The 24883-nt window shown below is 40.0% G+C and overlaps 1 protein-coding gene and 1 pseudogene across 1 annotated transcript; both read left to right on the top strand.

The window, feature by feature from the left end:
• Positions 1–1751: 1751 nt before the first annotated feature.
• LOC145403051 (uncharacterized) lies at positions 1752–22627 on the top strand. Its single transcript, XM_080274896.1, has 20 exons — positions 1752–1846; positions 2276–2323; positions 2505–2629; positions 4082–4216; positions 5177–5401; positions 7154–7654; positions 8097–8246; positions 9874–10083; positions 10763–11008; positions 11576–11704; positions 12474–12608; positions 13708–13912; positions 15016–15263; positions 15640–15804; positions 16883–17004; positions 17383–17533; positions 18828–19000; positions 19126–19205; positions 20036–20154; positions 21128–22627. The coding sequence occupies exons 2-20, from the start codon at positions 2281–2283 to the stop codon at positions 21236–21238; spliced, it is 3273 nt and encodes a 1090-aa protein (XP_080131022.1). The 5' UTR covers positions 1752–1846; positions 2276–2280; the 3' UTR covers positions 21239–22627.
• Positions 13434–13552, top strand: LOC145403466 (5S ribosomal RNA; annotated as a pseudogene).
• Positions 22628–24883: the final 2256 nt, after the last annotated feature.

Here is a 24883-nt window from a genome sequence, read left to right as displayed (position 1 = left end):
AGTAGTACAGTAGATGTAACACAGAAGTAGCAGAAAAATATATGTTTGATACGGGAGTTTCCTTGTGTTATCCCTCTTTGCATGGGCTTTATTGTTATTATTAATATTATTATTATTATTATCATTATTATTATGTAGCACTACTACTAAAACAACAACAACTACTACTGCTGCTGCTGCTGCTGCTGCTGCTACACTTTATTCAGATTAGGAGGCATTTTGGAAATGGAGGAGGTTTGGTATGACCTAACTCAGCTTGTATAAAAATCGTCTGGTGGTACCAAAATAATAATTATAATAAGAGTGAAGTGGTTAGCATTTGTAGGACTCTCCCCCCCCCCCTCTCTCTCATGCAAACGTCTACAGATCAAGTGACGCCTTCTCGATCAATACTAGTCACCAGAAGTTGACCCAGATTTTCGTCTTTTTGCAGCTTCTTTCACATACCTTATTGACAGAATAATACAATATTGAGACCCAGCATCCTTTCCATAGCACTTCATGATTAGCACCGTTTTATTAGTGTTAATAATCTTGTTACAGCTCAACATTCAAAATAGAGATAGCATCTTTACCTCCAGTTATAAGTGTGTGCCACATCTGAGTGAATAATAGGAGCCTAAGATTATGCTACTTTCACCATAACTTTCTCTTGGCCGGGACACTATTCTAGCTAACACCAGACCATGTTATACGGCTGAATGAGGGCTTAAGTTACGTGAGAGATTTTGTAACCAGCTAGGGAAGCGATAGTCTAGTTGGATGGGGGGGGGGACAAGGTGGGGAGCCAAGTCCTAGTTTATTTTTTGGAGGGAAGGCACAAGATTATACAAGGTCCACACACTGAACAATAAATACTTCCGCATAAGTTTGTTACAACGAACTTGTGTATTTTACACGAGTCTGGGTTGAAGGAGAAAACGAGACCCTGTAAACATCAAACTTGCCAAGTTAGCGCTTTTATCGCTAATTAATCACTTCTAATATCGACAATTTTCAACGTCTAACGATCAAAATTCTAGCATATATCTAGATATTGGTATAGTTTGAGCAATGCTATAGTAGTCTCATGCTATTTTTGTGTTTTTTTTGTTTTTTGTGCACTCTAAGTAGAGGCAAATGGTAAACTGGTAACTTTTCAACTCAGTCAGTGGCGGCCCATGGTGAGAGTGGTTGTAGTCTTCCTCTGCGATTTTAGTGCCTTAATTACCCTAATCGGAGATGTCAGATGCTGTTATCGTGCTCCTAAGACTGTAAGGTAAGCGAACATACCGGGATCAAGTATTAATGACTGTTAAATAGCTCGTTGTTATGAATTAGGGGAAGTGGTAGTGACTGGATCAGCTGTTTGTTGGGAGGGAGGGATGGGTGTGGGCTTGGTGATGCTTGCTAAACTTAGTCTCATTTATAAACTCTCCTAAGTAATATTACACCGTAAATCGGGTATAAGATAGCTTTTATATATTTAAATTTGGCTTATACAGCTGCCAAACACTACACAGCTAAATTAGGGTGATGAAAGATTAAAATGCGCAAGATAAAAGCGGCTTATCGTGATATACGTAACGATTATTATTATTATTTTTTTAATTTGCATCTACTTTCACTACAATAACACGAATTGTAGTTCGCATAGGAGTTTTTCCTTACCCTTCCAGTTTAAAAGGAATAAGAAAAATAAATAAGTATGGGCAGAAACTTGATCTGTCATGTTAAGTTTGTTAATGAATATGTTGTCGTACCTGTCCAAGACGGAATGTGAACCCTCCAGAAAATTATACTTCGTTCACTTAATATTGCCATCCGTCTGGAATTCTGAACAAGACAATACTGGAACCTAGTGCTAGTAAGGGTGTGCAGTGTCATAGTAATGTTTTATTCAGCCGTTGAACTACAGGAGTAGGCTGCAAAGACGAAAATCTTTCGACAAGTTACTGAACACACATGCTCTCTCTCTATCTTTTTTTCTCTCTCTCTCTCTCTCTCCTTACGGGGCGATAAAGGCGAACAAAATAAATAGTATTGAATGCACCTGTTTCTGTATTTTATTTATTTGCATACAACTAAATTATGGCGCCTCCAGTCGGATTGAGTCTGGGCAGGTTTATATCCAAGGAATGGTTGAGGTTTATTGCTCATGTAATGTCACTCAGGGATGAGTGAGGCTGGTCAGTCTCATCTTAAATGCCAGGACCAACGTGCCTAGCCCTGGGCTCCTATGCTCCTCATGGGGCAACACAAGATTAGATGGTGCTGATGATGATTTATTTTGCAGGGAGGATGGGAGAGCAGAGCCAGGGAAATGGAATGGAGGCAGAAATCAGTGAGTACTGTCATTTTTAGCTGTTTTGTGGCTAGAGTGGAACATATTTATACCTGCTTTCATTTACCTGGTCATGATGATGGTGATACTGGTAATGGTAAATTGGTAATGAAGATTATGAGGATGATAACTGTGATGAAGATTATGGTGATGATGCTGATAATGATGGTTCTGTCAACAGGTGGAAGTAGAGGGGAGAGTAAGAAAGCTGATGGAGGAACAGGAGAGGAGAAATGGTGGTCACGGATTGTTCAAGGTGGTGGCTGCAGACGCCTTGGCACTTCACAACAGGACAATACGGAGGAAGTTGGTTCAATTTACTTGCTTATCCCCTTCAGGATGTATCACCCCCTTCCTCCTCTCCATCTTTCTTCCCTTCTCTCCTTCCAGCTTAACCTTCCTTCTCTTCCCATTTCCTCCCTTCTCCTCTTTGCACTCCCCATCGCTCCTCTCTCCCTTCCCCTCTCGCCCCTTTTCCTCCCTTCTCTTTGCACTCCCCTTTGCTCTTCTCTCCCCTCCCCTCTCTCCCTTTTTCTTTCCCTCTTCCTTATTCCTCCCTTCTCTTTGCACTCCCCTTCTCTCTTCTCTCCCCTTTTTCCTCTTCTCACCCCTTGACACTCGCCATCTCTCTGACCTTCCATCCCCTTTCTTCCCCTGTGACCCCCCCCTTCCCCTGTCATCCCTTTTCCCTCTTTCCTCCCCTTCTCTCCCCTCCCCTCATTCCCCTCTCCGTACACTCAGCTCCTCTTTCCTCCTCTCCACTTTCTCTTCTTCCTTCCTCCTTTTCCCCTCTCCCCACTCATCCTTTTTCAGTGCAGTACCACATTGATGGAAAACAATATATGCGGATTGAAGAGGGTACTTAAACATTTAGAGTGATAATGAGGAGATTTGAGTGGGTAGGATGAGGTGATTTGGATATGTAGATGGAATATGTGGGAGTAGAAGTAGTAGTAGGTGGTGGTGACCATCATCCACTCACTTGATGTAGTTCTGTTTACTTCCTTAGCTTTTATCATTCTTTTTCTATCCCTGCCCTCCTCTCTTCCTATTTCTCCTATCTTTCCTGTTACTTCTTATTCCTTTTCTTTCCTTTACAGGTGGCTTTACATTGAGTGACAAGCCAAATGGTTTCCTGTAAGCCAAGAAACCAATTACAACGCTGGGTGGTAACCATATAGCCAAACCATACGTGCTCCCTACGTGTCAGCAAGTGGGTTGGTGGAGGGTTGGTGCCCCTCCTTGTAAAACAAATAACTCAGTGTCAAATGGCCACCCTTTACGGGATTATGGCATCTGGCAATAGATAGATAGATAGATAGAAGTAGTAGTTAATGTAGTTGCAACCTAAAGCTCATTTGAATGTGAACCCAGTGCACTGTAGGCTGAAGTTGCCCTCATCTGGCATTCAGCCATCCCCCTACTGAAGAACATGGTGGGAATTCAGGGACATTTTTATAGCCGGGCAGTGGAGTCAACCATTTAATTGGTGCCAGTGCTTGAAGCCATCCCTCTCCAGCACCACTGAAGGGGTTAATATCAGTACCAGGTATTTATTAAGATGGTGAGGTGAGCATTGGAGATATGCCAGGCTTGGAAGGAACAGGCAAACAGGTAATATGTCAAAGTAGAAAAAGATGAGAGAGACCATTGTTCTGCAGTGGACTGACTAAATCTGATGATGATGATAATGGTTATGGTAATGGTGGTGGTGGTGGGGGTGATGATGATGATGATGATGATGATGATTCCTTGCAGGTAATGAGAGAGGCAAAAAGTATCCTAAATAAACTGACCCCAGAGAATTTTGAGAAGCTTGTGGAGGTGATAAAAACCTTAGCCATCAACACGACAGAGAGGCTGTCTGCTTTTGCTGACCTGATTTATGAACAGGTAGGCAGCATCCTTGGCTGAGATTCACTATACAGTACTTCGCTTGCTTTAATTAGCTGTAAAATCACCATCTCATCAGTTTCATTGCTGAGCTGTTGCAAGAACTAGCATATGATGCTGTACTGGTACTTTTTAAACTTGGCCTAAAATTTCCATCTCTCCATCTTGAATACTGTTAAAAAAGTAGGGAATATGATGCTGTATGTGTTTTAATCAAACTTTGCCTAAAATTTCCATCTCTCCATCTTGAATACTGTTAAAAAAGTAGGGAATATGATGCTGTATGTGTTTTAATCAAACTTTGCCTAAAATTTCCATCTCCCCATCTTGAATGCTGAGTTGTAAGAATAGAGAATATGGTGCTATACTTGTTTTACTTAACTTAGCCTATAATTGCCATCTCTACATCTTGAATTCTGAGTTATAAGAATACAGAATATGATGCCATACTTGTTTAACTTTGTCTAAAATTGCCAGCTCTCAATTTGATATGCCAAATTGTAAGAACAGATTAGCTAACACTAGAATATGATGCTAGAATGCTGAGTTGTAAGAACAGATTAACACTAGAGTATGATGCTAGTCCTGAAGTAGTGCTGTGTAAAGGATATTGAGCCACAGTATTGTCTTTTTCTGTAATTAAGCTACCGGTACTTGAAATTAAGTTTGAAAGGTTGAATATGTGTGCCAAGTTAGGGTGAAAAGAGTATAGTCACAAAAAACTGCTATGGAATGAATATAGAGCCATAACATTATCTTTTTCTGCCATTAAGGTATGAGACACAAGCTGGAAAATGACAAAAATCTGGGCCAGGTTACAGTGAAAGGATTGTAGTGAGCAGTGGCATGTGGTGTGAAGGTATCCCTGTCTTCATTAATAGTTTTATGGTGAAATGAATATTAAGTGAGGAATTACTGTAGTGAAATGGATGTTAAGTGAGGAATTATTATTCATCACAGGCCACCACTGAAGACATCCACACGTCATTGTATGCCCTACTCTGTTATGTTCTGTCACAAATGGAAGGCACAGGCAGATCATCAGGTGGGTCACAGACCTCCGGCACAGGATCACCAGTGAAGTTCCGGAATTTGATCATCAACAAGTGCCAGCAGGACTTTGAGAGGGACAACACAGATGAAGCGATACTTGAGAGGCAGCGAGAAATTGAGGCATGTGTGGATGTGAGTGTGGCAGTGGCATTCCTGTCAGTGTCAGTGTCTTTTTAGGTATATTGTACAGTACTCTGTTCACTTCGGCCAGGTGTAAAATTACTGTGTCTTATCTTTAATGCTGAGCTCTATGAAGAGATTAACACTTGAAGATAATGCCAGTCACGAAGAAGTACTATGGAAAGGATGCAGGGCCATAGCACAGTATTGTATTACTCTGCCATTGCCCTACAGGAAATAGACTGCAAAAAGATAAAGATCTCTGCCAGTTTAATATTAATGAACTATAATAGGTGGTTGGTTGATTGTTGTCAAACCAGGGAGGTACTACCGTGAGAATAAAATATGATTACAAACTTGGTAACTAACCATATAAAGTAATCATCACTCATAGGCAGGAAAGTCTGCCCGAGTTAGAGTGAAGTGTAAGGTGATATCTATTATTACATATCTGATATTTCTTTTTTTCATAAAAGTTTCCAGCAGCTGTTTGGAAGTACACCCTCAATGTAATGAACTAATTGGTACCAGACCCTAGACGTTAAAGCTGATAGTTCTTTAAAGTCAAACACCACGACATTCGGCAGTTTCCCAGGTGTTGTGGCTTTTACTGAACAAAGGTTGTTAAATACAGAGTATCGTTCGGCTGTACGGTTGTACTCAGTAACATACAGCTAGGTGCACATGGCTATTTTTCTCAATAAATACTCTGTTTATGATTCCTCTTACAAGTGCTGGTCAACCAGAGACTGATGCAGCATTCTGCGGGATGCAGAGGAGTGTGTGTGTGTGTGTGTGTGTGTGTGTGTGTGTGTGTGTAGGGACACCATGCTGGTCAGTATTTACCGCGTGTCCGTTCTTTTACTGAGCAAAATTTGTTAAATGAACATGATGCTCGGCTAGCTTATGGTGATTATTAAAACTGTAATTTGTTAAAAGAGGGTTCGGTATATCGAGAGTTTACTGTACACTCCGTCCTCGTTATAACGATGAGATGCATTTGGGAAAACCCATCATTGAGCTGGGGTATTGTTAACCGGGGACACAATAGAAAGTACAGTACCATATAGTGGAGCCTTGGGATCTCCACCTAACCAGGTCCAAAACCCACTCAAATGAGTCCAAAATAAAATTTATAGTTCACATAAACCCCCCAAATAGCTTTAAAACAAGCTTAACTAAGTCTATAACCCACCTCAACCCAAAAATGAAATCTGAAAATCATCAAAAATAAGTCTGGAAAAAAACCAGACTTAGTATGCTGTACCCCAAAATACAGTGTTCACCCCACCTGTGACTAAAACACATTAATCTGAGTCTAAAAACGGTTTATACATCAAACTAAACACAAAATTTTAGTCTAAAATATTATCAAAATCGGTTAAAGAAGAAACCATCGGATAACTGGGGACTGGCCATCGACAGGTAGGGAAGGGTGTTAATTTTTTTACATCGCTATGGTGGGGTATCATAAAGCATTTGATCATATAGCAGGGTATGGGTGTACTGTATATGGTTTTGCTCACAGTATATAGAACACATCAGCTGTACCATAGCCAATGTCAGTACAGTATAGAGATCCTTATGAGGAAGTGTGGCATTACTAATATATGATTCGATTTTTACTGTTAAGAATTTTTGTCATAGATGTGCTACACATATACTTGCAAGATAGTCTGTCAGCTTTTGAATGATCATTTTTTTTATTTTTTTTTATTAACAGACAGAAAAAAAGCTTATAAATGTACTCTGCTGTGTTTACAGACAGAAAAGAAGTGGATACACAAAGCCCAGCTTGAGAATGACCTGAGGAGATTAAGGAGACGAACTTTATGCAATCTGAATTTTATCGGTGAACTCTACAAAGTAGGCATGCTTACATCTCCGATCATGTTGCGTATTACTGGAACACTGCTGAAGCGAGGCGATGAGGCATCTTTGGAAGGGCTGTGTGTACTGCTTACTGTCATTGGGAAGACCCTAGAGACCCATTGTTCACAGCAGGCCAAGATAATGAGTGACTTGGAGAGCTATTTCAAGTTAATGAAGGCGATGGTGGAAGAACGACGAGTTGGGAACCGTGTAAGGTATCGGCTGATGGATGTGATCGAGCTACGGGAAAAGAAGTGGGAGGCACGGAGAAAGGAAGCCAAACCCATGGTGAGGGAATCTGTGATACACCGGCTGGTAATTGTCTCATCCCCATCCACTGAGCAAGAGGCTGGGTGTGGATCCCCCATGAGCACAGAGGAAAGTATAGTGAAAGTGAGTGTTGAAGCTCTGCACCTAAGTTATCATCATCATATTATTATTATTATTATCATTATTATTATTATTACTGTACCCCTGTATTATTATTATTATTATTATTATTACAGTATTATTATTTTTATTGTTATTTTGTAGCTGCTGTGACTGAATGGGTTACAGTGCACGCTATTATCCAAAGAGTTTAGTGTTCGAGCCCTCCCAAGGACTGTTGGTTGACTTCAGGAAGGCCATCTGTTTGCAAAGTGCTACATGCTATAATGAAAAAAAAATAAATAAAAAAATCTTTGTTGTTATTTTCATCATCTTCATTGGCATCATTTTTGTTGTCATAATCATCATCACCATCATCATCATCATCATTATTATCATCCTCAATATACATTCTCAGTCTGAAGGGTTTAACAGTTCCATTTATTTTTATTTATTTATTTTCCAGGCAGAGAGGGCAGTGAGAAGCATCTTAAACAAAGTAACCACAAAGAACCTTGATAAGATATCTAAAAAGGTGAAAAAACTTCCCATTAATACACCTGAGGAAATGAAGGCGGCTTTGGACGTGATTTTTGAAGTGTTACCATGGAGAACGGTAAGTAGAAGGATGGTGCATTTGTTCTGAGAGTGTATGTTTGTTATGAAGGTGTAGTGTGTTTGTTGTGAAGGTGTAGTGTGTTTGTTGTGTAGGTGTAGTGTGTTTGTTGGGAAGGTGTAGTGTGTTTGTGTTTGTTGTGAAGGTGTAGTGTGTTTGTTGTGTAGGTGTAGCATGTTTGTTGTGAAGGTGTATTGTGTTAGTTGTGAAGGTGTAGTGTGTTTGTTGTGTAGGTGTAGCGTATTTGTTGTGAAGGTGTAGCATGTTTGTCTTAAGATAATGTTTATTCTAATCAGATGAGCATCCCTAACCCCAGTCAGTTCAGTTGGTGGCCATGTTGATTTGACTGTGTTTGTTCTAACCTGACAAGGATCTCTATGCCAAGATAGATACTAGGCTGATTTATTTGCAGGCGCCCTTTCCTTTGGTACTCGTAAAGTTTATGATGAATATTCTTGGTACAGTGTTTCCATTTTTGCCAAAGTCCCACCTTCAAAATAAAGAAAATATCCAAGCTCTTTACCGCCAAACCGGTGAGACAAAATACCAGATTGGGAGTCATTTACCAAATCAGCACTGAATCAGCGTTTTTAATAGGAAAATATTATAATTTTTTTCACCATATAGGTTCATACTCACCAAACTATCTGAAATCCAGTAAAAAAATAGTGCTTAATTTAATTGTTAAAAAAAATCCAGGATTCAGAGTGAACACATGCTAAAGTTAGTGGGTATTTCCCCTTTAGATTGCCAACATGCCTTGACAGACATCTATTTTTCATAAATATTGATGTACAATGCAAAGAAACATATTTGCATATTAAGTCAATATTTATACACGCTAGAAGTCTGTCAAGTTGAGGTGTCGAGCCAAAGGCAATACACTTCCACTAACTTCAGGAAGTTTTTGCTCTGATTCATGATTTTGTATTAACAGTTATATTAAACTAAGATTTTTTACCAGATTTCAGATAATTAGGTGGAGGTGAACATATATGGTGATAAAAATTATGGTGTTTTCCAGTTAAAAGTGCCGATTCGGTATTTCGTCTTAGCCCAGCCAAACTGCGGTAAATACTGACCTGAAAATTTGTACACCCATACTGCAGTATGTTCTCAGTATTATACCCATAAAACTGGTCTTTGGATTAAATAATATACAGTACAGTATATGATGAATGAAGAAGTGAAGGAGCGTTGTGGGGTGGATGTGGATGTGGTTGAGAAGATTAGGAGAAATACACCGAGGTGGTTTGGACATGTGGAGGGAATGGAGATTGAAAGACTGACTAAGAGGGTGTACGTAGGTGAGGTGGAGGGAGGGAGAGGGAGGGTTAGACCGAGGATGAGGTGGAGGGATGGAGTTGAGAGGTATATGAGGGAGGGGGAAGTGAGCTGGGGGGAGGGTAGTCAAATGGTGGGTGACAGAGCGACTTGGAGGCATTTTCTCTGCAGCCACCCTTTGCGGGATTAGGGCGTCGGGCTATAGATAGATAGATAGACAGTATATGCATATATTTTTTCTTTTTTGGTATGCATTTCAGATGTCCAGTCTACCATAGTTTATGGGTTGATGATGTGATGACAATGATATTGTCTTGTTTACCACCTGATTTACTGTTTTCAGAAACGTAATCATCCCATCCCTCGTCGTTCTTGGTTATGCTACGATCTTTATTTATTGTCAAAGCGAAGATACATGAGGGACAAAGGTTCGGGTCGATTTAAAAAAGAAAGTTTCAAAGATCTCCTCACCAAAAAATGCCAGGAGCTTGAGGAATGCAAGACAGAGAAAGTCAGCATTGAGAGACAGGAGGAGATTGATGCTTGTCAAGATGTAAGTATGTAAACTGTGTCAGTAATTTTTTTTTTCTTTAAGGCAAGGAAGAAGCAACCAAAAGTGTGATAGGAGACTGTGTAACACCTCTTGCTTAGCAGTTTATTTCACATGTTACACCTCTGTATCCTCATGAAGGTTGCAAGCTGTCAGTATTCAGATGATGTAAATTGCATCTTAAAATATCTCAAAACAAGTCTTGAACTTGGCTTTTATCTTTCTGTTTTCATGGAAGGAGCAACTTTGCAGACATCACACCTTTGGGTCCTTCTTTATAGCATACCAAAAAGCATACAATATACTGGTAAATTGTGCAGAGTAAGTCACAAGGGAGGAAGTGTTACAAATAGAGTAATGTGCTGTAGATGCCAGAGATTGTATAAGTACTGTATACATATTTTGAATTACTCCCCTGAAAGTCTGTTCATATAGTTAGCTTTAAAACTCTCTTTTGTGCATTTTTAAAAACTTGCTTATGTACTTCTTTAGCCAAAACTAGTTGAATCTTGAGTCTGGAATGGACAACCTGCTAACCAAGATGAGGAAGTGATCAGTGAGTGACCTCCTGCAAAATAATGTACTGTATGTAACCAGCCACCTTCCATCCTACTTTCCACTTCTTTTACATGTGTACCTCGCTTCTGATCATAGTAATTTCTATTTTTCTTGCTCTTCACAGGCCAGAAAAAGGTTGAAACTCGAGCTTGAAATGGATGACTTGCTGGTCAAACTGAGAAAGCGGTTTGTGAATAATCTCAAGCTAATTGGTGCACTGTACACAATGGAATTGATAACCACTCCCACCATGCTTGACCACATTGAGGCGCTGCTGAACAGAGGTGACGATGAGGCTTTGGAGGGACTTTGTGGGTTACTGATCATTGCTGGAAAGACTCTTGAAAAGAATTCCTCACGACAAAATGTGGTAATTCCTTCACCTTCATCATTCTTTTTCTGTGTCTGCCCTCCTCTTTCCTTGTTTTTCCCATCTCTCCTGTCACTTTTTATGACTCTTCTTTTACTTTTCATTCTTATCAGGTTGCTTTACATTGAGTGGCAGTCCTGATGGTTTCCTGTAAGCCAGGAAAGCATTTGCATCACTGGGTGGTAACCACATAACCAACCTATACGTGATCCCTACATGACAACAAACAGATTGGTGGAGGGTTAGTGCCCCTCCCTGTTAAGCAAGCAACTCAGAGACAAATGGCCACCCCTTACGACATTATGATGCTTGGCTATAGATGGATAGATGGATTTAGTGTGGGTGGCCTAGTGATTAGAATGCCCCAGTTAGAGCTGTGTCTGTGTATAAGTTTAGTACCCAAGGGATGAGTGGAAGTTTTTTGGTCATGCAATGCCACTAATGGAAGCATGCTGGTCATCGACTCTTAAATATACTGGCCTACAGTAACCTAGCCTTGGGGCCTACGTGCTGGTGAAAAGAGATGATGTTTGATATGATGATGATACTGTCCTTTGCCTTTGACAGCCTGGCTTTAAGAAATGTTTTGAGACGTTGAAGAGGAAAGTGGAGGAGCGTCAGACTGGAAATCGAGTCAGATTTATCATTATGGACATCGTTGAGCTGAAAGAGAGCAAATGGGTTACATATTCACAGGTGAGTGGTGATATGTTTACAGTTTGGTGATATGTTATCAGGTTTACATTATTGGGATGAAGCGTTGGTTTATAACTCAGAAAGTTGATTAATCTAAATTCATTAATATCTGAGACCAAATACAGTAAGTACAAATCATTGGTGAACCTTATGAGTATAGTCTATAAACTGCAACACCATTGTAGTACTAATTTATTCAAGTAAATTGTAACATTAGTCTCTGTCTGTCTGTGTACAGTGAGACACATTAACCCCAGAAGGGGTGGCCACAAACAAATCACTTCCATATCACCCTGTCTTTCAAATCAGGCTGCCCTTTCTTCCGCTCAAAATCACCTCCACGTCACCCTGTTCTTCACCACAATGTTGCCCTTTCTTCAACCCAAAATAACCCCCATGTTACCCTCTCCTTCACCATCACGTTGCCTTTTCTCCAGCTTGTCATCCAGTCAATCAATATATGGCTACTTTTAGGTGCCTTTACACTGGGACAGGCCAGTTGGTGTTCTGTAAATCAGGAAAAGTCATTACATTGGGTGGTAACCATATAACCAGACTCACATGTTGTTTACATGTGAAAGTGACAAAATGAGTTTGTGGAGGGCTAGTGAACCACCCTATGGGGGGGGGGGGAAAAAGGATAAATAAAATAAAATAATTTTTTAAAAACATAAGCAAAGGGACATTGAATTGAGAATTATCGAGTCTTAACCAAAGAGCTGAATGGATGTCTCCAAATCACCAAGCATTGTACACCTTTCTTTTGCAGATGATGAAGGAATTGTTTACTGTCTTGAACCAGCTGACTCCCGACAATTATGATAAGCTTCTTGAAAATATTAAAGGAAAGGGCATCAACACAAAAAAGAAGCTCAGATCCTTCACAAATATGTTGTTTTACAAAGTAAGCATGTTTATTAGTTTCATTTTTTATTTTTTTTCATTTATTTATTTTAATCGAGTGGTGGGTGAATGGGAGTGTGGCTCCCTCAGTTAGGGAAAATTTGGTTAGTACTGTATCTCATTCTGTCAAGATTTTTCTGACTCTCTGGTCACTGTCACACCCACTTTGGAGTGAGAAAGGAGGTCTGGTTGGTGGTGGTGATGAAGATGGTAATGGTAATGGTGATTTGCTTTTCATAAACATCTTATCATTTAGGTGGAAATTATGGTTAGGATGGTGGTGGTAGTGATGTTGGTTGTGTTGGTGATTTAGTATCATTATTGTTATTATTGTTATCATGGTGGTAGGTGGGGGCGCTCACCATCCACTCACTCGATGTGTTGCTGCTCTCGGGTGCCTGCCCTTTCCTCTCTCCCTTCCTTCTTTCTTTTCTTCCTCTTCCGTCTGTCTTTCTTTCATTCTTTCCTTTTCCTTCTGTCTATGATGACTCTACACTGAGTGACAAGCCAAATGGTTTCCTGTACACCAGGAAACCATTTACTTTGCTGGTGGTAACCATATAACCAAATTTTGGCGCCTGGTGGTTTAGTGGGTAAATAGGACTTTCCAATTGGATTGGGCCAGTGCAGGTTTATGTCCAAGGGGTGGTTGGAGTTTATTGCTCATGTAATGCCACTCGGGGATGAGTGAGGCAGGTCACTCTCATCTTAAATGTCAGGACCACTTGCCTAGTCCTGGGCTCTATGCTCCTTATGGGGCAACACCGGACTGGATAATGATGATGGTGATTATTATTATTATTATTATTATTATTACTGTATTATTATTTATGGCCATACCACGTTGAGTGCACTGCTTCTTGTCCAATCAGCAAAGTTAAGCAGCTTTTAGTTTGGTTAGTACTTGGATGGGTGACCACCTGGGAACACCAGATGCTGTTGGCATAATGTTTTTTCACTCTTAAATGTCAGGACCAACTTGCCTAGCCTCGAGCTCGTATGCTTCTCATGGGACAACATAGGATTCGATGATTGATGGATGGATGGATTATTATTATTATTATTATTATTATTATTATTATTGTTATTACTCCCTGCAGGCTGTCAGGCATCACTTATACTCATCAACATATGCTCAGCTGTGCCAGGCCCTTTCATCAATGACCGTTAAGGGGGACGGAAAAGAAAGTGGTGTAAACTTCAGGAACCTTCTCATCAATAAAGTCCAGGAGAATTTTGAGAAGAAATATTTTGAGATATATAAAGCTCAGATGCAGAGGGATATTGATGATTGTCAGAAAGTATGTATATATTTCTTTCTTTTTTTATATTAAAACATACAAGCCATCAGAGTGAATGAGACGTAGAAGAGATGAAATACAGTATTAGGAGAAAAACATAAGAAGCCCTTCTCAGCAAATATTAGCCAGTAGAGTGAATGACAAGGACAAGAGGTGAAATATTACAGTAGTTAAATTATTTTACCTCTACTGCACATGATAGCCACTCTCTTTGTACGGCAAGTCTTTCATAGGTCACTTTATTAGTTTTTTGTATTAACCTCATTGCTACAATTACATACAGTACTGTACTCTTTTCCATTTCACTTGGCCTAACTTTACCATCTCTTCCTCGTGATTGCTGGCTTGTAATGGTAGATTAATACCAGAATATGATACTAGTCACAGAAAGTTATGTGTAAGGGATATAGAGCCATAGCCTTGTCTTCCGCTGCCAATGCGGTCTGCGAAATAGGTGGCAAGAGGATGAAAATCGGTGCAAGATTAAGGTAAAAGAACTGTAGTTTTGTGAAGGAGTAAAAACATGAAGCTAAACTTGCAACCAATATTGTTGGGTTTACTTATTTACTGGTATTTTGTTTTTTATTATGAGTCTTAAGTGCCTGTCCTTTCCTCTTTTCCTTCTTTCTTTCCCTCCTTCCTCTTCTGTCTTTCTTTCCTTCATTCTTTCCACTTCATTCTGTCTATTGGTGACTTTACAGTAAGTGACAAGCCAAATGGTTCTCTCTACGCCAGGAAACCATTTACTACACTTGTTGATAACCATATAACCAAATTATGGTGCCTGGTGGTTTAGTGGGTAATTAAGGCACTCCAAGCAGATTGAGCCGGTGCAAGTTTATTTCCAAGGGGTGGTTGGGGTTTATTGCTCATGTAATGCCGCTTAGGGATGAGTGCAACAGGTCACTCTCATTTTAAATATCAGGACCAACTTGCCTAGCCCCAGGCTCCTATGCTTCTCATGGAGCAAAACAGGATTTGATCAGTAATGAATGTTATTTATTTATTTATATTATTTAAGCCAAACATGCTACCAGTAATTGTTGGATTTTTTTTTTTTTTTTTTTTAATGTTGAATTTTTAAAAATTATTTTTCATTTCAGGCAGATATGAAACAAAAACTGGAAGTCAGGTTAGCCAACAGAATAACCAAGGAAAGGACTAAGTCAGTTGGCCTCACCAGATTCATTGGCGAATTGTACAAACAGAAACTCCTGACACCCTCCATCATTGTACGCAGTATTGGGACCTTGCTGGGCCGAGAGAATGACGAGTCTTTGGAAGAGCTTTGTGTTTTGCTCACCGTCTCTGGGAAAGCTCTAGAGGCAGACATCATTCGAAAGACTAATTTAAAGGTAATGTAATGTAGGAAATCCTTGTTGTACTGTGTGTCATCTTTATGTGTGTGTGCATTTTGTTAAGTTCACAGTTATATATAGTTAATTTGCCAGTTAAATTTCTGTGGTATTTACTGTTATTTTCACTCTAATGGTCAGGACAGCTCTAGTATTCTGTTCCAGTTAACAATGATTTTAGTCAGCGGAGCATGGCTTATGAGAACCTTTGTGTTAATTTACTCCTCTTCCTCCTAATTATTATTGTTGTTATTATTATTATTGTTAATATTATTATTAGTAATAGTATTTGTATAATTGCCATCATCATCATTTTTTTCTCTTCTTTGGCAGACTGATTGCCATCATCATCATCATTTGTTTTCTTCTTTGGCAGACTGATTTTGAGAACCACTATGAAACCATAAAGAAAATCGTGAATGGCCGACAGACTGGGAACCGCCTCAGATTTCGCTTATTGGATGTGATCGAACTGCGGGATAATGGCTGGAAACCGCGGAGTGGGGAGAGTTGGCCAATGAAGAAAGATGAACTTTATGAGGTGAGTGTGTAAATTTCGTGTCTTCACTATCATCATCATCATCATCATTGTCATTGTCATCACCATCATTGTCATCATCATCATCATCATCCAGATTTATTTTCCAGTACCCACCTCTTTTGTCAACTGGGCAGTGGAGATTCACAGTTATATCATTGCCACTACATTAAGGCTTCATTGAAGGGAAGTAATAGTAGTAGTAGTAAAAGTAGTTGCAACCCCAGGCACATCTGAATGGAACCAAGTGGGCTGCTGACCAGAGTTACTCTTCTTCCGCAGTCCAGTATGCTCTGTTTGTGAGGATAGAGAGGGAAGTGAGGGCTATTTGCATATCTGGGTAGCTCCACAGCCCAGTCATATTGGTGCTGCCTCATGAAGACATCCTTCTTCAAAACCAGGGAAGTGGTAAACTGCTACTAAGAGGTAGTGCAATGATGACCAGAATTGTAGCCATGACAGTATGACTCGAGGCTTTATTATGGGTAACACTGGAGTCTTTGTAGTACTTCTCTCTCAGCAAATTATTTAGCACTTATCAGTTAACATTCTCCAGTATGTGGTGTGTGTTTCAGTATCGAAATAGTTTGCATCAGTAATACACAAGAATGTACGAGAGTTCTGTTTATGCTTTTTAAAAATTATCTGTTTATTTAAAGCCAGATGCCATAATACCGTAAGCGGTGGCCACAAACAAATCGCCTCCATGTTGCTCTCCCCTACCATTTTGCTGCCTTCCCCCTACCTTCCACCCCCCTCTCTCATATATCTCCCTACTCCATCCCTCCATCTGATCCTTGGTCACCCCCTCCACCTCACTTGCATACACCTTCCCAGGTGGTCTTTCACTCTCCATCGACATGCAGTAACTTGCCTCAGTACAAGAGGATGTACTGTAGAGGTGTAATGAGCAAAATAGATCACTAAACAGTACATCATTTAACATTCTTAAGTATGCAGTTTATGTTTTTTAGTGTTGATATAGTTTGCATCAGTTACATACAGGCCATTGTTTTGACCATGAAAAACTACGTTATGGTAAAATTTACTCGCTTGTATAACCACCTTTGTTTATTTCCAGATGATAAGGAAAGAGGTGAGAGAGCAGAAGAGAAATGTGTCCTTGGCTGCTGGTGAGAAGGGGTATGGTGATGAGAAGAGGGAAGGCAATGGCAGCACCTGCAGAATGGATACTGCCATGTTGTAAGTGAGAGAGAGAGAGAGAGAGGAATGCAAGCAGAGAGAACCAGTGTTAATCCTTTGAACAACTGTCAAACTGATTCATCTGTGTTTAAGTGCATTGTGAGACTCATTTTAAGTATTTAAGTCTTGCTTTGTCGTTTTACTACTTCGTACTTTCCCTTTCCTATTTGTGGATGCCTTTTGTGATGATGATGATTAGTGAGGATGATAAGAATAATGCTGATGGTGATGGTGAGGATAATAATGATAAGGATGATGTTTGTGATGATGATGTTAACCCCAGTGACCTGTTTTACTTTTGGAGAGTCATTTATGGGAAAAATTTACTAGGAGCCTTTATAATACTTCCCTAAGACTCCTACTTCTCTCCATTACCAGTGAGAGTAGTGGCAGCAGTGGTGGGGGTCAGAGCCAGACAACTATGCATAAGGTCAGCACGTTTGGAGGTTATATTTACTTCAATGCAGACCTGGACCGATTGTGGACCCAGGATGTCATTCTGCAGTATACTTGTGATTTGGATTTGAAGGTAGCTATTCCAGTGTACATATGTACAGTATGTTTAGTTGTAGTAGTACTACAGGCAGTAGTACTGCAGTAATAGTAGTAATAGTTGTAGGAGTTGCCCCAGGTAAATTTGAAGACCTGAATCCAGTGAACTGCAGGCTGAATTTGCCCTTCCACAACCCACCATCCTCCCTTTAGAGGAGAGGGAGGGTTGAGGGATGTTTGTATAACCAGGCAACTTCACCATGCTGCTATATTGGTACCACCACATAGTACCCCACTCCAGTACCACTTGTATATTCAGAAACCACTGACCTTGCTAGTGCCAGCAATTTTATTTAGTTTGGCAGGCTATTCTGGATATACAGTAGATAGATAGACAGACAGATAGACACAATTTCTTTTCAGCAGCCATCGTCAGTGTTGAAGCTTAGTATCATTCGTTCATTTTTCATTCCTGTTACCGCCAGCATGTTTTATTTGTTCAAGGAAATCCACAGCATACCATGGTGGGTTTGTGTTTACCTCACAGAACTTGATCATTCACACTTAAACTCATAGTAGTGGTTGCATGAAAGTCAGTCAAAGGTGTGTGGGTAAGATGAGTCTCCTTGGTCACTAACCAAATCAACCGTCCAGTCTGACAACATGTGGCCATCAGCCGAGCAGAAAGGGGTTGGGGATCTTTATCAGGTGGGAACAAGTTTGCTGTTGTGATAAAGGTTAATTCTTACCTCATAACTAAGGTTTATTGAATATGGTGCTCCTTGACTCAGACCTGTGTTCTCATTGGTCAGGGAAGCTCCCAAACACCTTTTCCCTCGGTGATTTATTTTGCGAATTACACCTCACTGCCCTATTTTGTGACAATATAACTCCTTGAAACGTTGCCATACTCTGCATAAATAATGTGTAAAATGATATTGACCAGCCATATCCAAAAATGAATCACTAAGGAAGAGGTGCTAGGGAGCCTCCTTGGCCAATGAGAAATACAGGCCTTAGTGTTTAAGTTAGGGTGGGTCCCAGTTCCATCAGATGAAAACAAACCAACTATAACTATTAACCCATTGACTCCAGATGACATGCTTTTTCTTTCTTTCTTGTTGCCACCAGATGATTTACCTCATCTTAAGAAAAGTTTCTGGTATTATAAGGAGTTTATAGGGACTTTTTCTAACACAGGGACTTTTTCAAACCATCTTAGTTTGAAAATGTCTGTCCCAATCTGAATAAAATCTGGAGGAAATGGTAAGAGTAGTTTGAAAAAGATCCCTGGGTTTAGTAGGTTAATATCCCTTCCTGCTTCCTTCCAGAGTGCCAAGGTGCTCATCAAAGAGAGATTTCCTTCCCTGACCATTAAATCATTTGTGCAGTATTCATTGGAGTGGGTCATTGATAAGGATTCCGAGAAGAGGAAGTTGTTTGGCCAGCTGTACCATGACCTGATAGCAGAGAAGCTCCTTACAGTCCAGCAGCTGCAGGAAGGGTGAGAGAGAGAGAGAGAAACTAACCACCAGCATTTTTGTTGTTGTAATTTTTCATTATATTAGCAAAAGAATACAATAAAAATGGCATACTTGGACCTAAAGTTAACATGAGATGTCTCCACAGGTCACAACTCATATTCCAGTCAGCAGAGGAATATCAGGTGGATATTCCCTGTATCTGTGACTATCTCGGTGAAGTGTTTGGTAAGTATAGGCAGTCCTTACTTCAGGTTTAATATATCTGTCTCTCTGTCTGCTTATCAGCCTATCTGTCTATATGTCTAAAACCTGGTGCCTTAATTTTGAAAGGGGTAGTGACAAAGAAAATGCTTCCATGTCACTGTGTCCACTGTCACTAAGTTGCCCTATCTCAAACTCACACCTCTCTCTCTCATTTACCTCTTCATCCCTTCTTTCATTTACCTCTCCACTCCCCTTTGTCATATACCACTCCATCTCGTCCTTTAGATGCGCACTGGCTAAATGCAACTTTAAGGTCAAACAGCTTTAGGCAAAATGCAGCTTTAAGTGTAGGCAGCGTCTGGATCATGATTGAGGGGTTAAGGCACAGAAAAAAAAACACTCACTTGTGGTTTGAAATGAAGAGAGGTATTATTTCATCAGTAATTTAATAATGAAGTATCATAAGAAACATGCTTATGGTTCATGATTGAGAGGTAAAAAGCACTATCTATTTGTCTGTTGCCAGATGCCCTAATCCTGTAAGGGCTGGCCACGAACAAGTTGCCTCAGCTTCTCCCTGTCCTCTGCCATTAGGCTGCCTTCCCTCCAACTCACATTCTCCTTTTATCTGCCTCTCCACTCAATCCCTCCATCTCATCTTTGGTCTCCCCCTCCACCTTGCTCACATATTCTCTTCTAGTCAGTGTCTCATTCTTCATCCTCTCAACATGGGCAAACCATCTCAGAGTATTTCTCTTAACAGTTAAAAACACAAAAACACTTGTTTCTGATTTCAAAGCAATTTTCTAATGAATCACAAGCGTTTATTCTAAGTCTCTGTTTTCTTTCAGCACCGTGTTTGGCTGACGAGACTGTTCCACTCAGTTGCCTGGTGAAGCTAGCGACTTGCATTGGCAGCAAGCAAAGGGAGATGTTTGCTGCCACACTACACCACTCAGCAAGCATCATGGTAATAGGGGAATTATCATCATAATCATTGTCATCATCATCACCTTTGTTGTTGTTGTCATCATCATTTTCATTTTCTTTGTCATTCTTGTCCTTATGGTTATCATCATCATCCTAATCATCATCATCATCATCATAATCATCATCATCACCATCATCATCATCATCATCATCATCATCATCATCATCATCATCATCATCATCCCTGTCTTCATGCTTGTCCTCCTCCTCCTTCTCAACATCATCATCATTATCATCATCATATAACCTAATTCCATTTTATTATTTACCATTAGTCATTTTAAGTTCTGTTGGTAGTTCATGGTTTGCTACCTGTGACCCTGGGAAGTACACTAAATCCTTGTCATTTGGTGCCATTTTTTTATGTTCTCTATTAAATGATCAGAAATTTACAGGAAAAATTAAAGTATCATTCCTGCCTATAAATCTCATTTGCTATAGTTTTACACTAGCTTGGCCCATATTTTCATCCTTTGGCAGCTAATTTCACATAGCTAAGTGGTGGAAAAAGACAAAATTGTGACTCTACATCCTTTCCATAGCACTTCTTTGTGACTGGCACCATACTGTAGTTCCCACAGTTTACAGTATCAGTTTTATGCAGTACTTCTTTCATGTGAAAATGTCTAAAAATTACCATCTCTTCATCTTTATTAACATGGCCTAAAATTGCCATCTCTCTGCCATGAATACTGAGTTGTAGCAGCAGATTAACATTGGAATATGATGCTAGTCGTGAAGAAATGCAACGAAAAGGATGTATAGTCATAGTATTTTATTTTTCTGCCATTGAGCTGCAAAAGGATGAAAATCTGGGCCAAGTTAAGGTGAAAAGAGTATATCTGTGAAATTTTGGGGTCCATCTTCAATACATAATTGTGGTTGCCTGTAAGGTATTTTAATTTGAGATAATTTTGAGTTAAATATATATACTGTATATATATTTTTTTCAGAGCCGAGAAAAGATCGTTGAGCTATTGAATGCATCTGCACTTGACTGGACAGCTGTTATGCAACCTGATATAAAGATGAAGACCACCATTGACACACCTGCTTGTACATGAGGGAGGGAACCTTGGAGTGGCAGAGGAGAGAGAGCCATAACATTATCTTTTTATGCCACGGAGATGCTAGTCACAAAGAAGTGCTGTGATGAGGATGTAGAGCCATAGCATTGTCTTTTTGTCTGAGATAAGGGAATTTATATGCAGAAAGTTGAAAATCTGGGTTAAGGTGAAAGAACTAGAAAAATGATATTAGTCACAAAGAAGTGCTGTGGAAGGGATGTAGAGCCATAGCATTGTCTTTTTCTGCCACAGAGCCAAGGAAAAATAGCTGCAATAGGATGAAAGTCATGGCTAAGTTAAAGTGAAAGATGCACAGCAATAGCAAGAATGGAAATAAGGTGGTGTCATGATACTAAAGGGGTTAACTGTGATTTTGTCTGTGATAGTTGTATGACTTAACACTAAGGCCCCCATGACTCACTCCCAGCTGAATATCATCATCATCATCATCATCATCATCCCAAAAAGAAGAAAAGTGAATGCACATAGAGGGAGAACTATTAACAACCTGCAAGCGAAATAACCCAGGCACTCATTCCCTCACCTTTCCAGTCCCGAGATTATAATAAACACTTTCAGGTACTTCTGATTCTCTATTTGTCTATATTTTGCCAGATGTCTTACTTCCATAAGGGGTGGGCACAGACAAATTGCCTCCACATCACCGTGTCCCCTCCTATTTGGCTGCCCTCCCTCTGACTTGCCCCCCCCCCTCTCATATACCTCTCCGCTCCTTCCCTCCCTACATCTCATCCTTAGTCTCCCACAGCCCCTGTCCCCCTCCAACTCACACCTTCCTCTTTCATGTACATATCTTCACTCTTTCCCTCTATCTCATCCTTGATCTCCTTCACCACACGCACATACACTCTTCTAGTCAGTCTATCATTCTCCATCCTCTCCACATGGCCAAACCATCTTAACACTTTCAATCACAAGACTCACTCTGCCGAATAATGCTGTGGCATTGATTGGAACAGAACAGTGCAGTAGTAGAGTTGTTCTAATGATAAGAGGGTTGATGGTGCCTGTGTTAATACTTTCAGGCTCCTGTTCCTGTTTCTCAGCTGAGTAAAATCATCTGGCATTATCTGAAATTGAGCACAGAAGTTGTCCACACTCTGATACACTTAACAGGCATCCCCCCCCCCCCCACATAACGTGTGACCTCAGAAACTAGGATAGGATGATGAGGATGACAGTGAAGATGATGATGATGATGGCATTTTTCTGTTCTGATTTGTAAGTCCTGCCAGCCCCATGTATGATTACAGAATCAGGCAGATGATGATGGAGAGTGAGACAGTAAGGGCAAAGTGTGAACTTAGTTTATATAATATTTAACTGTAGGCTGTGCAGTGGTTTGCCTGTGTATGCATTTATGTATACTGTGTGTATGTGTGTGCAAATTATCTGTTAAATGTTTTGGTTACGTAATTGTTAACCTACTGATCCAGGGGATATTTTATTCATATTATTCTCACCATCTAATGATTTTATTGAAGTTGGATAGGCTCTTCAAACTGGAGAGGTTAAACACAACCTTGATAAACTTCTCCTTATGAGAGGCCTATTGCAAGTTGTGTAAAACTCTGGCAGTAGAAGAGTACAGGTATACCTTGATGTACGATACCCCTAGATGTAATACCCTGGCTTAGTGATGGGGGTAGAAATGCCACCATACCCTGCCTAACAATGGCAAGATTTGGTTTAAGGATGGGTTTTGATTTTCTTTTACCGATTTTGATGATATTTTAGACTAAAATTGTGTGTTTAGGTTGATTTATAAGCTGTTTTTACACCTCGATTATTATGTTTTAGCCATAGGTGGGGTGAACATTGTCATTTTGGGGTACAGTTTACTAAGCTTTATATTTTCCACTCGTATTTGATGATTTCCAGATTATGTTTGTTGGTTTTAGTTAGTTATTTACAGGTGTTAGGCTTAGGTTAGCTTCTTTTACAACTGTTAGGCCATTTAGATTGGCTTTAAACTTGTTTTTAGACTCATTTGGGTGGGTTTAGGACTTGGTTGGGGGGGAGACCCAAGGCTCAGAAACACATCCCTATACGTTACATGTTAAATCTACCCCGATGTATACTGTACTCCACCTAACGATGTGCTTTTACTTAACCAATTGCATCATTAAACTGGGGTATACCTGTATACTAATGAGCCACCTGGAGGCAATGGGTGAAATTACTTTGTTCTTGTATGTTGTGTACTAATTGAGAATACAGGTATTTTGATAATGGAGTCACTGATTTATTTTGGTAATGGAAATACTAATTTATTCTGGTAACTGGAACCCTGATTTCTTTGTTAATGCAAATAAACTTGAGTAGTATTTCCAATGTCTTTTCCCTGGTTAAATTAATGTGAATTGTTGTTACTTGGGCTGCCTTCTTACGGATACTTCTGTAGATACAATTTGTTGAATTTTTATTTTTTTACATAATGTGTATCAGTGTACATTATAATGTTGAAGTGCATTTACTCTTTATGTGGAAAAAAATCCTATCCCATAGTTCAGGTGATGACCAAGTGTATGCAGATTAGAGCTTTGATTTGACTTGCAATCAGGTAAAAACAAGCCCACGTCTTTAATGTTACTACTTTATTGTTCCGAACCTTATGACTTCAGCAATAAGTATTCAGTACAGATGAAAACTTTAATTCGTTCACGTGAGGTTTCCCCAAGCACGTTCATTTATTTGTTTGTTCGTTTATGTGTTCGTTCATTCATATACAGGCTCCAACAGGCTTGCATACATTGACCTTGGTCACCTAATGGCAATCCTCCACACCACATGATCTCTAGCTACCTTTCTGCTCACCTCTGTCTTTGTAGTCACACTGTGTGACCTCATTCCATAGCTTCCCCCTCCCCTTTCAGTGCTATCCTCAACGTTTACACCTCTCACCCTCCACACCCAGTTGCTATCGTCTATTCTCTCCACATAGCCAAACCATCTGTCAGCCCCTTCTCATCACAGCACTGAATAAAAATCATTTGGTAGTGCAGCAATATGAATTTAGTATAGAAGACATGGCAGGGAAGGGATTAAGGGAGGATTTCCAACACTCAGCTGAATAACACTGACTGTAGCAGGAATAAAATAAAGATCATCAGAGGTTCAGAGTATTGGAAGTAGTTGTATCATCATATTCATCTGGAGTGAACCTGGTGGACTACAGGCTAGTGAAGAGTCCCTTTTCCTGCAGCCCATCATCAACCTTTCTTGGAGTAAAGGAGTAGTTCTGGGACGATTGCATGACTGGGCAGCTCTACTGCTGAGAACAGGGCTCGACTCCACCTCCCCTCCTTGCATGTGCGGAGACTTTGCTACATTGCTGCTTGAGAATGGCTTACTTGGGTTAGGAGAGAATATGCATTTGTTTCATTACTGAGGGGGGCATCACCTCTGAAATGAGGCTGAGCAAGAGGAAAAGCAGGATAAACCTCAGCACCCCAAAATTCACTGCAAGATGCCAGAGATATATCTACTAAAGAAAAATGGAATATATCCTTGGATCCCGTTACTCATATCACATTCCTATTACGGCAATGAAAGAGAACATAATGAATATACTTTAGTTGCCCATTAACTAGACCGCATCATAAGAGAAAACGGAACTGA

Source organism: Coenobita brevimanus, chromosome 60 (assembly GCF_032717465.1).
Source record: "Coenobita brevimanus isolate Jiangsu-jjx chromosome 60, ASM3271746v2, whole genome shotgun sequence".
Taxonomy (NCBI): Eukaryota; Metazoa; Arthropoda; class Malacostraca; order Decapoda; family Coenobitidae; genus Coenobita; species Coenobita brevimanus.
The sequence above is the reverse complement of the archived record's forward strand: the minus strand, read 5'-3'. Positions and strand labels throughout refer to the sequence as shown.

What these genes read in the sequence shown, in the direction of transcription:
- LOC145403051 (XM_080274896.1), top strand. Translation starts at nt 2,281, where the DNA reads ATGGGAGAGCAGAGCCAGGGAAATGGAATGGAGGCAGAAATCA. An exon ending in AGATTGATGCTTGTCAAGAT is followed by an intron (nt 10,084 to 10,762) that starts GTAAGTATGTAA and finishes TGCTCTTCACAG; the next exon opens with GCCAGAAAAAGGTTGAAACT. An exon ending in ACCACTCAGCAAGCATCATG is followed by an intron (nt 20,155 to 21,127) that starts GTAATAGGGGAA and finishes TATTTTTTTCAG; the next exon opens with AGCCGAGAAAAGATCGTTGA.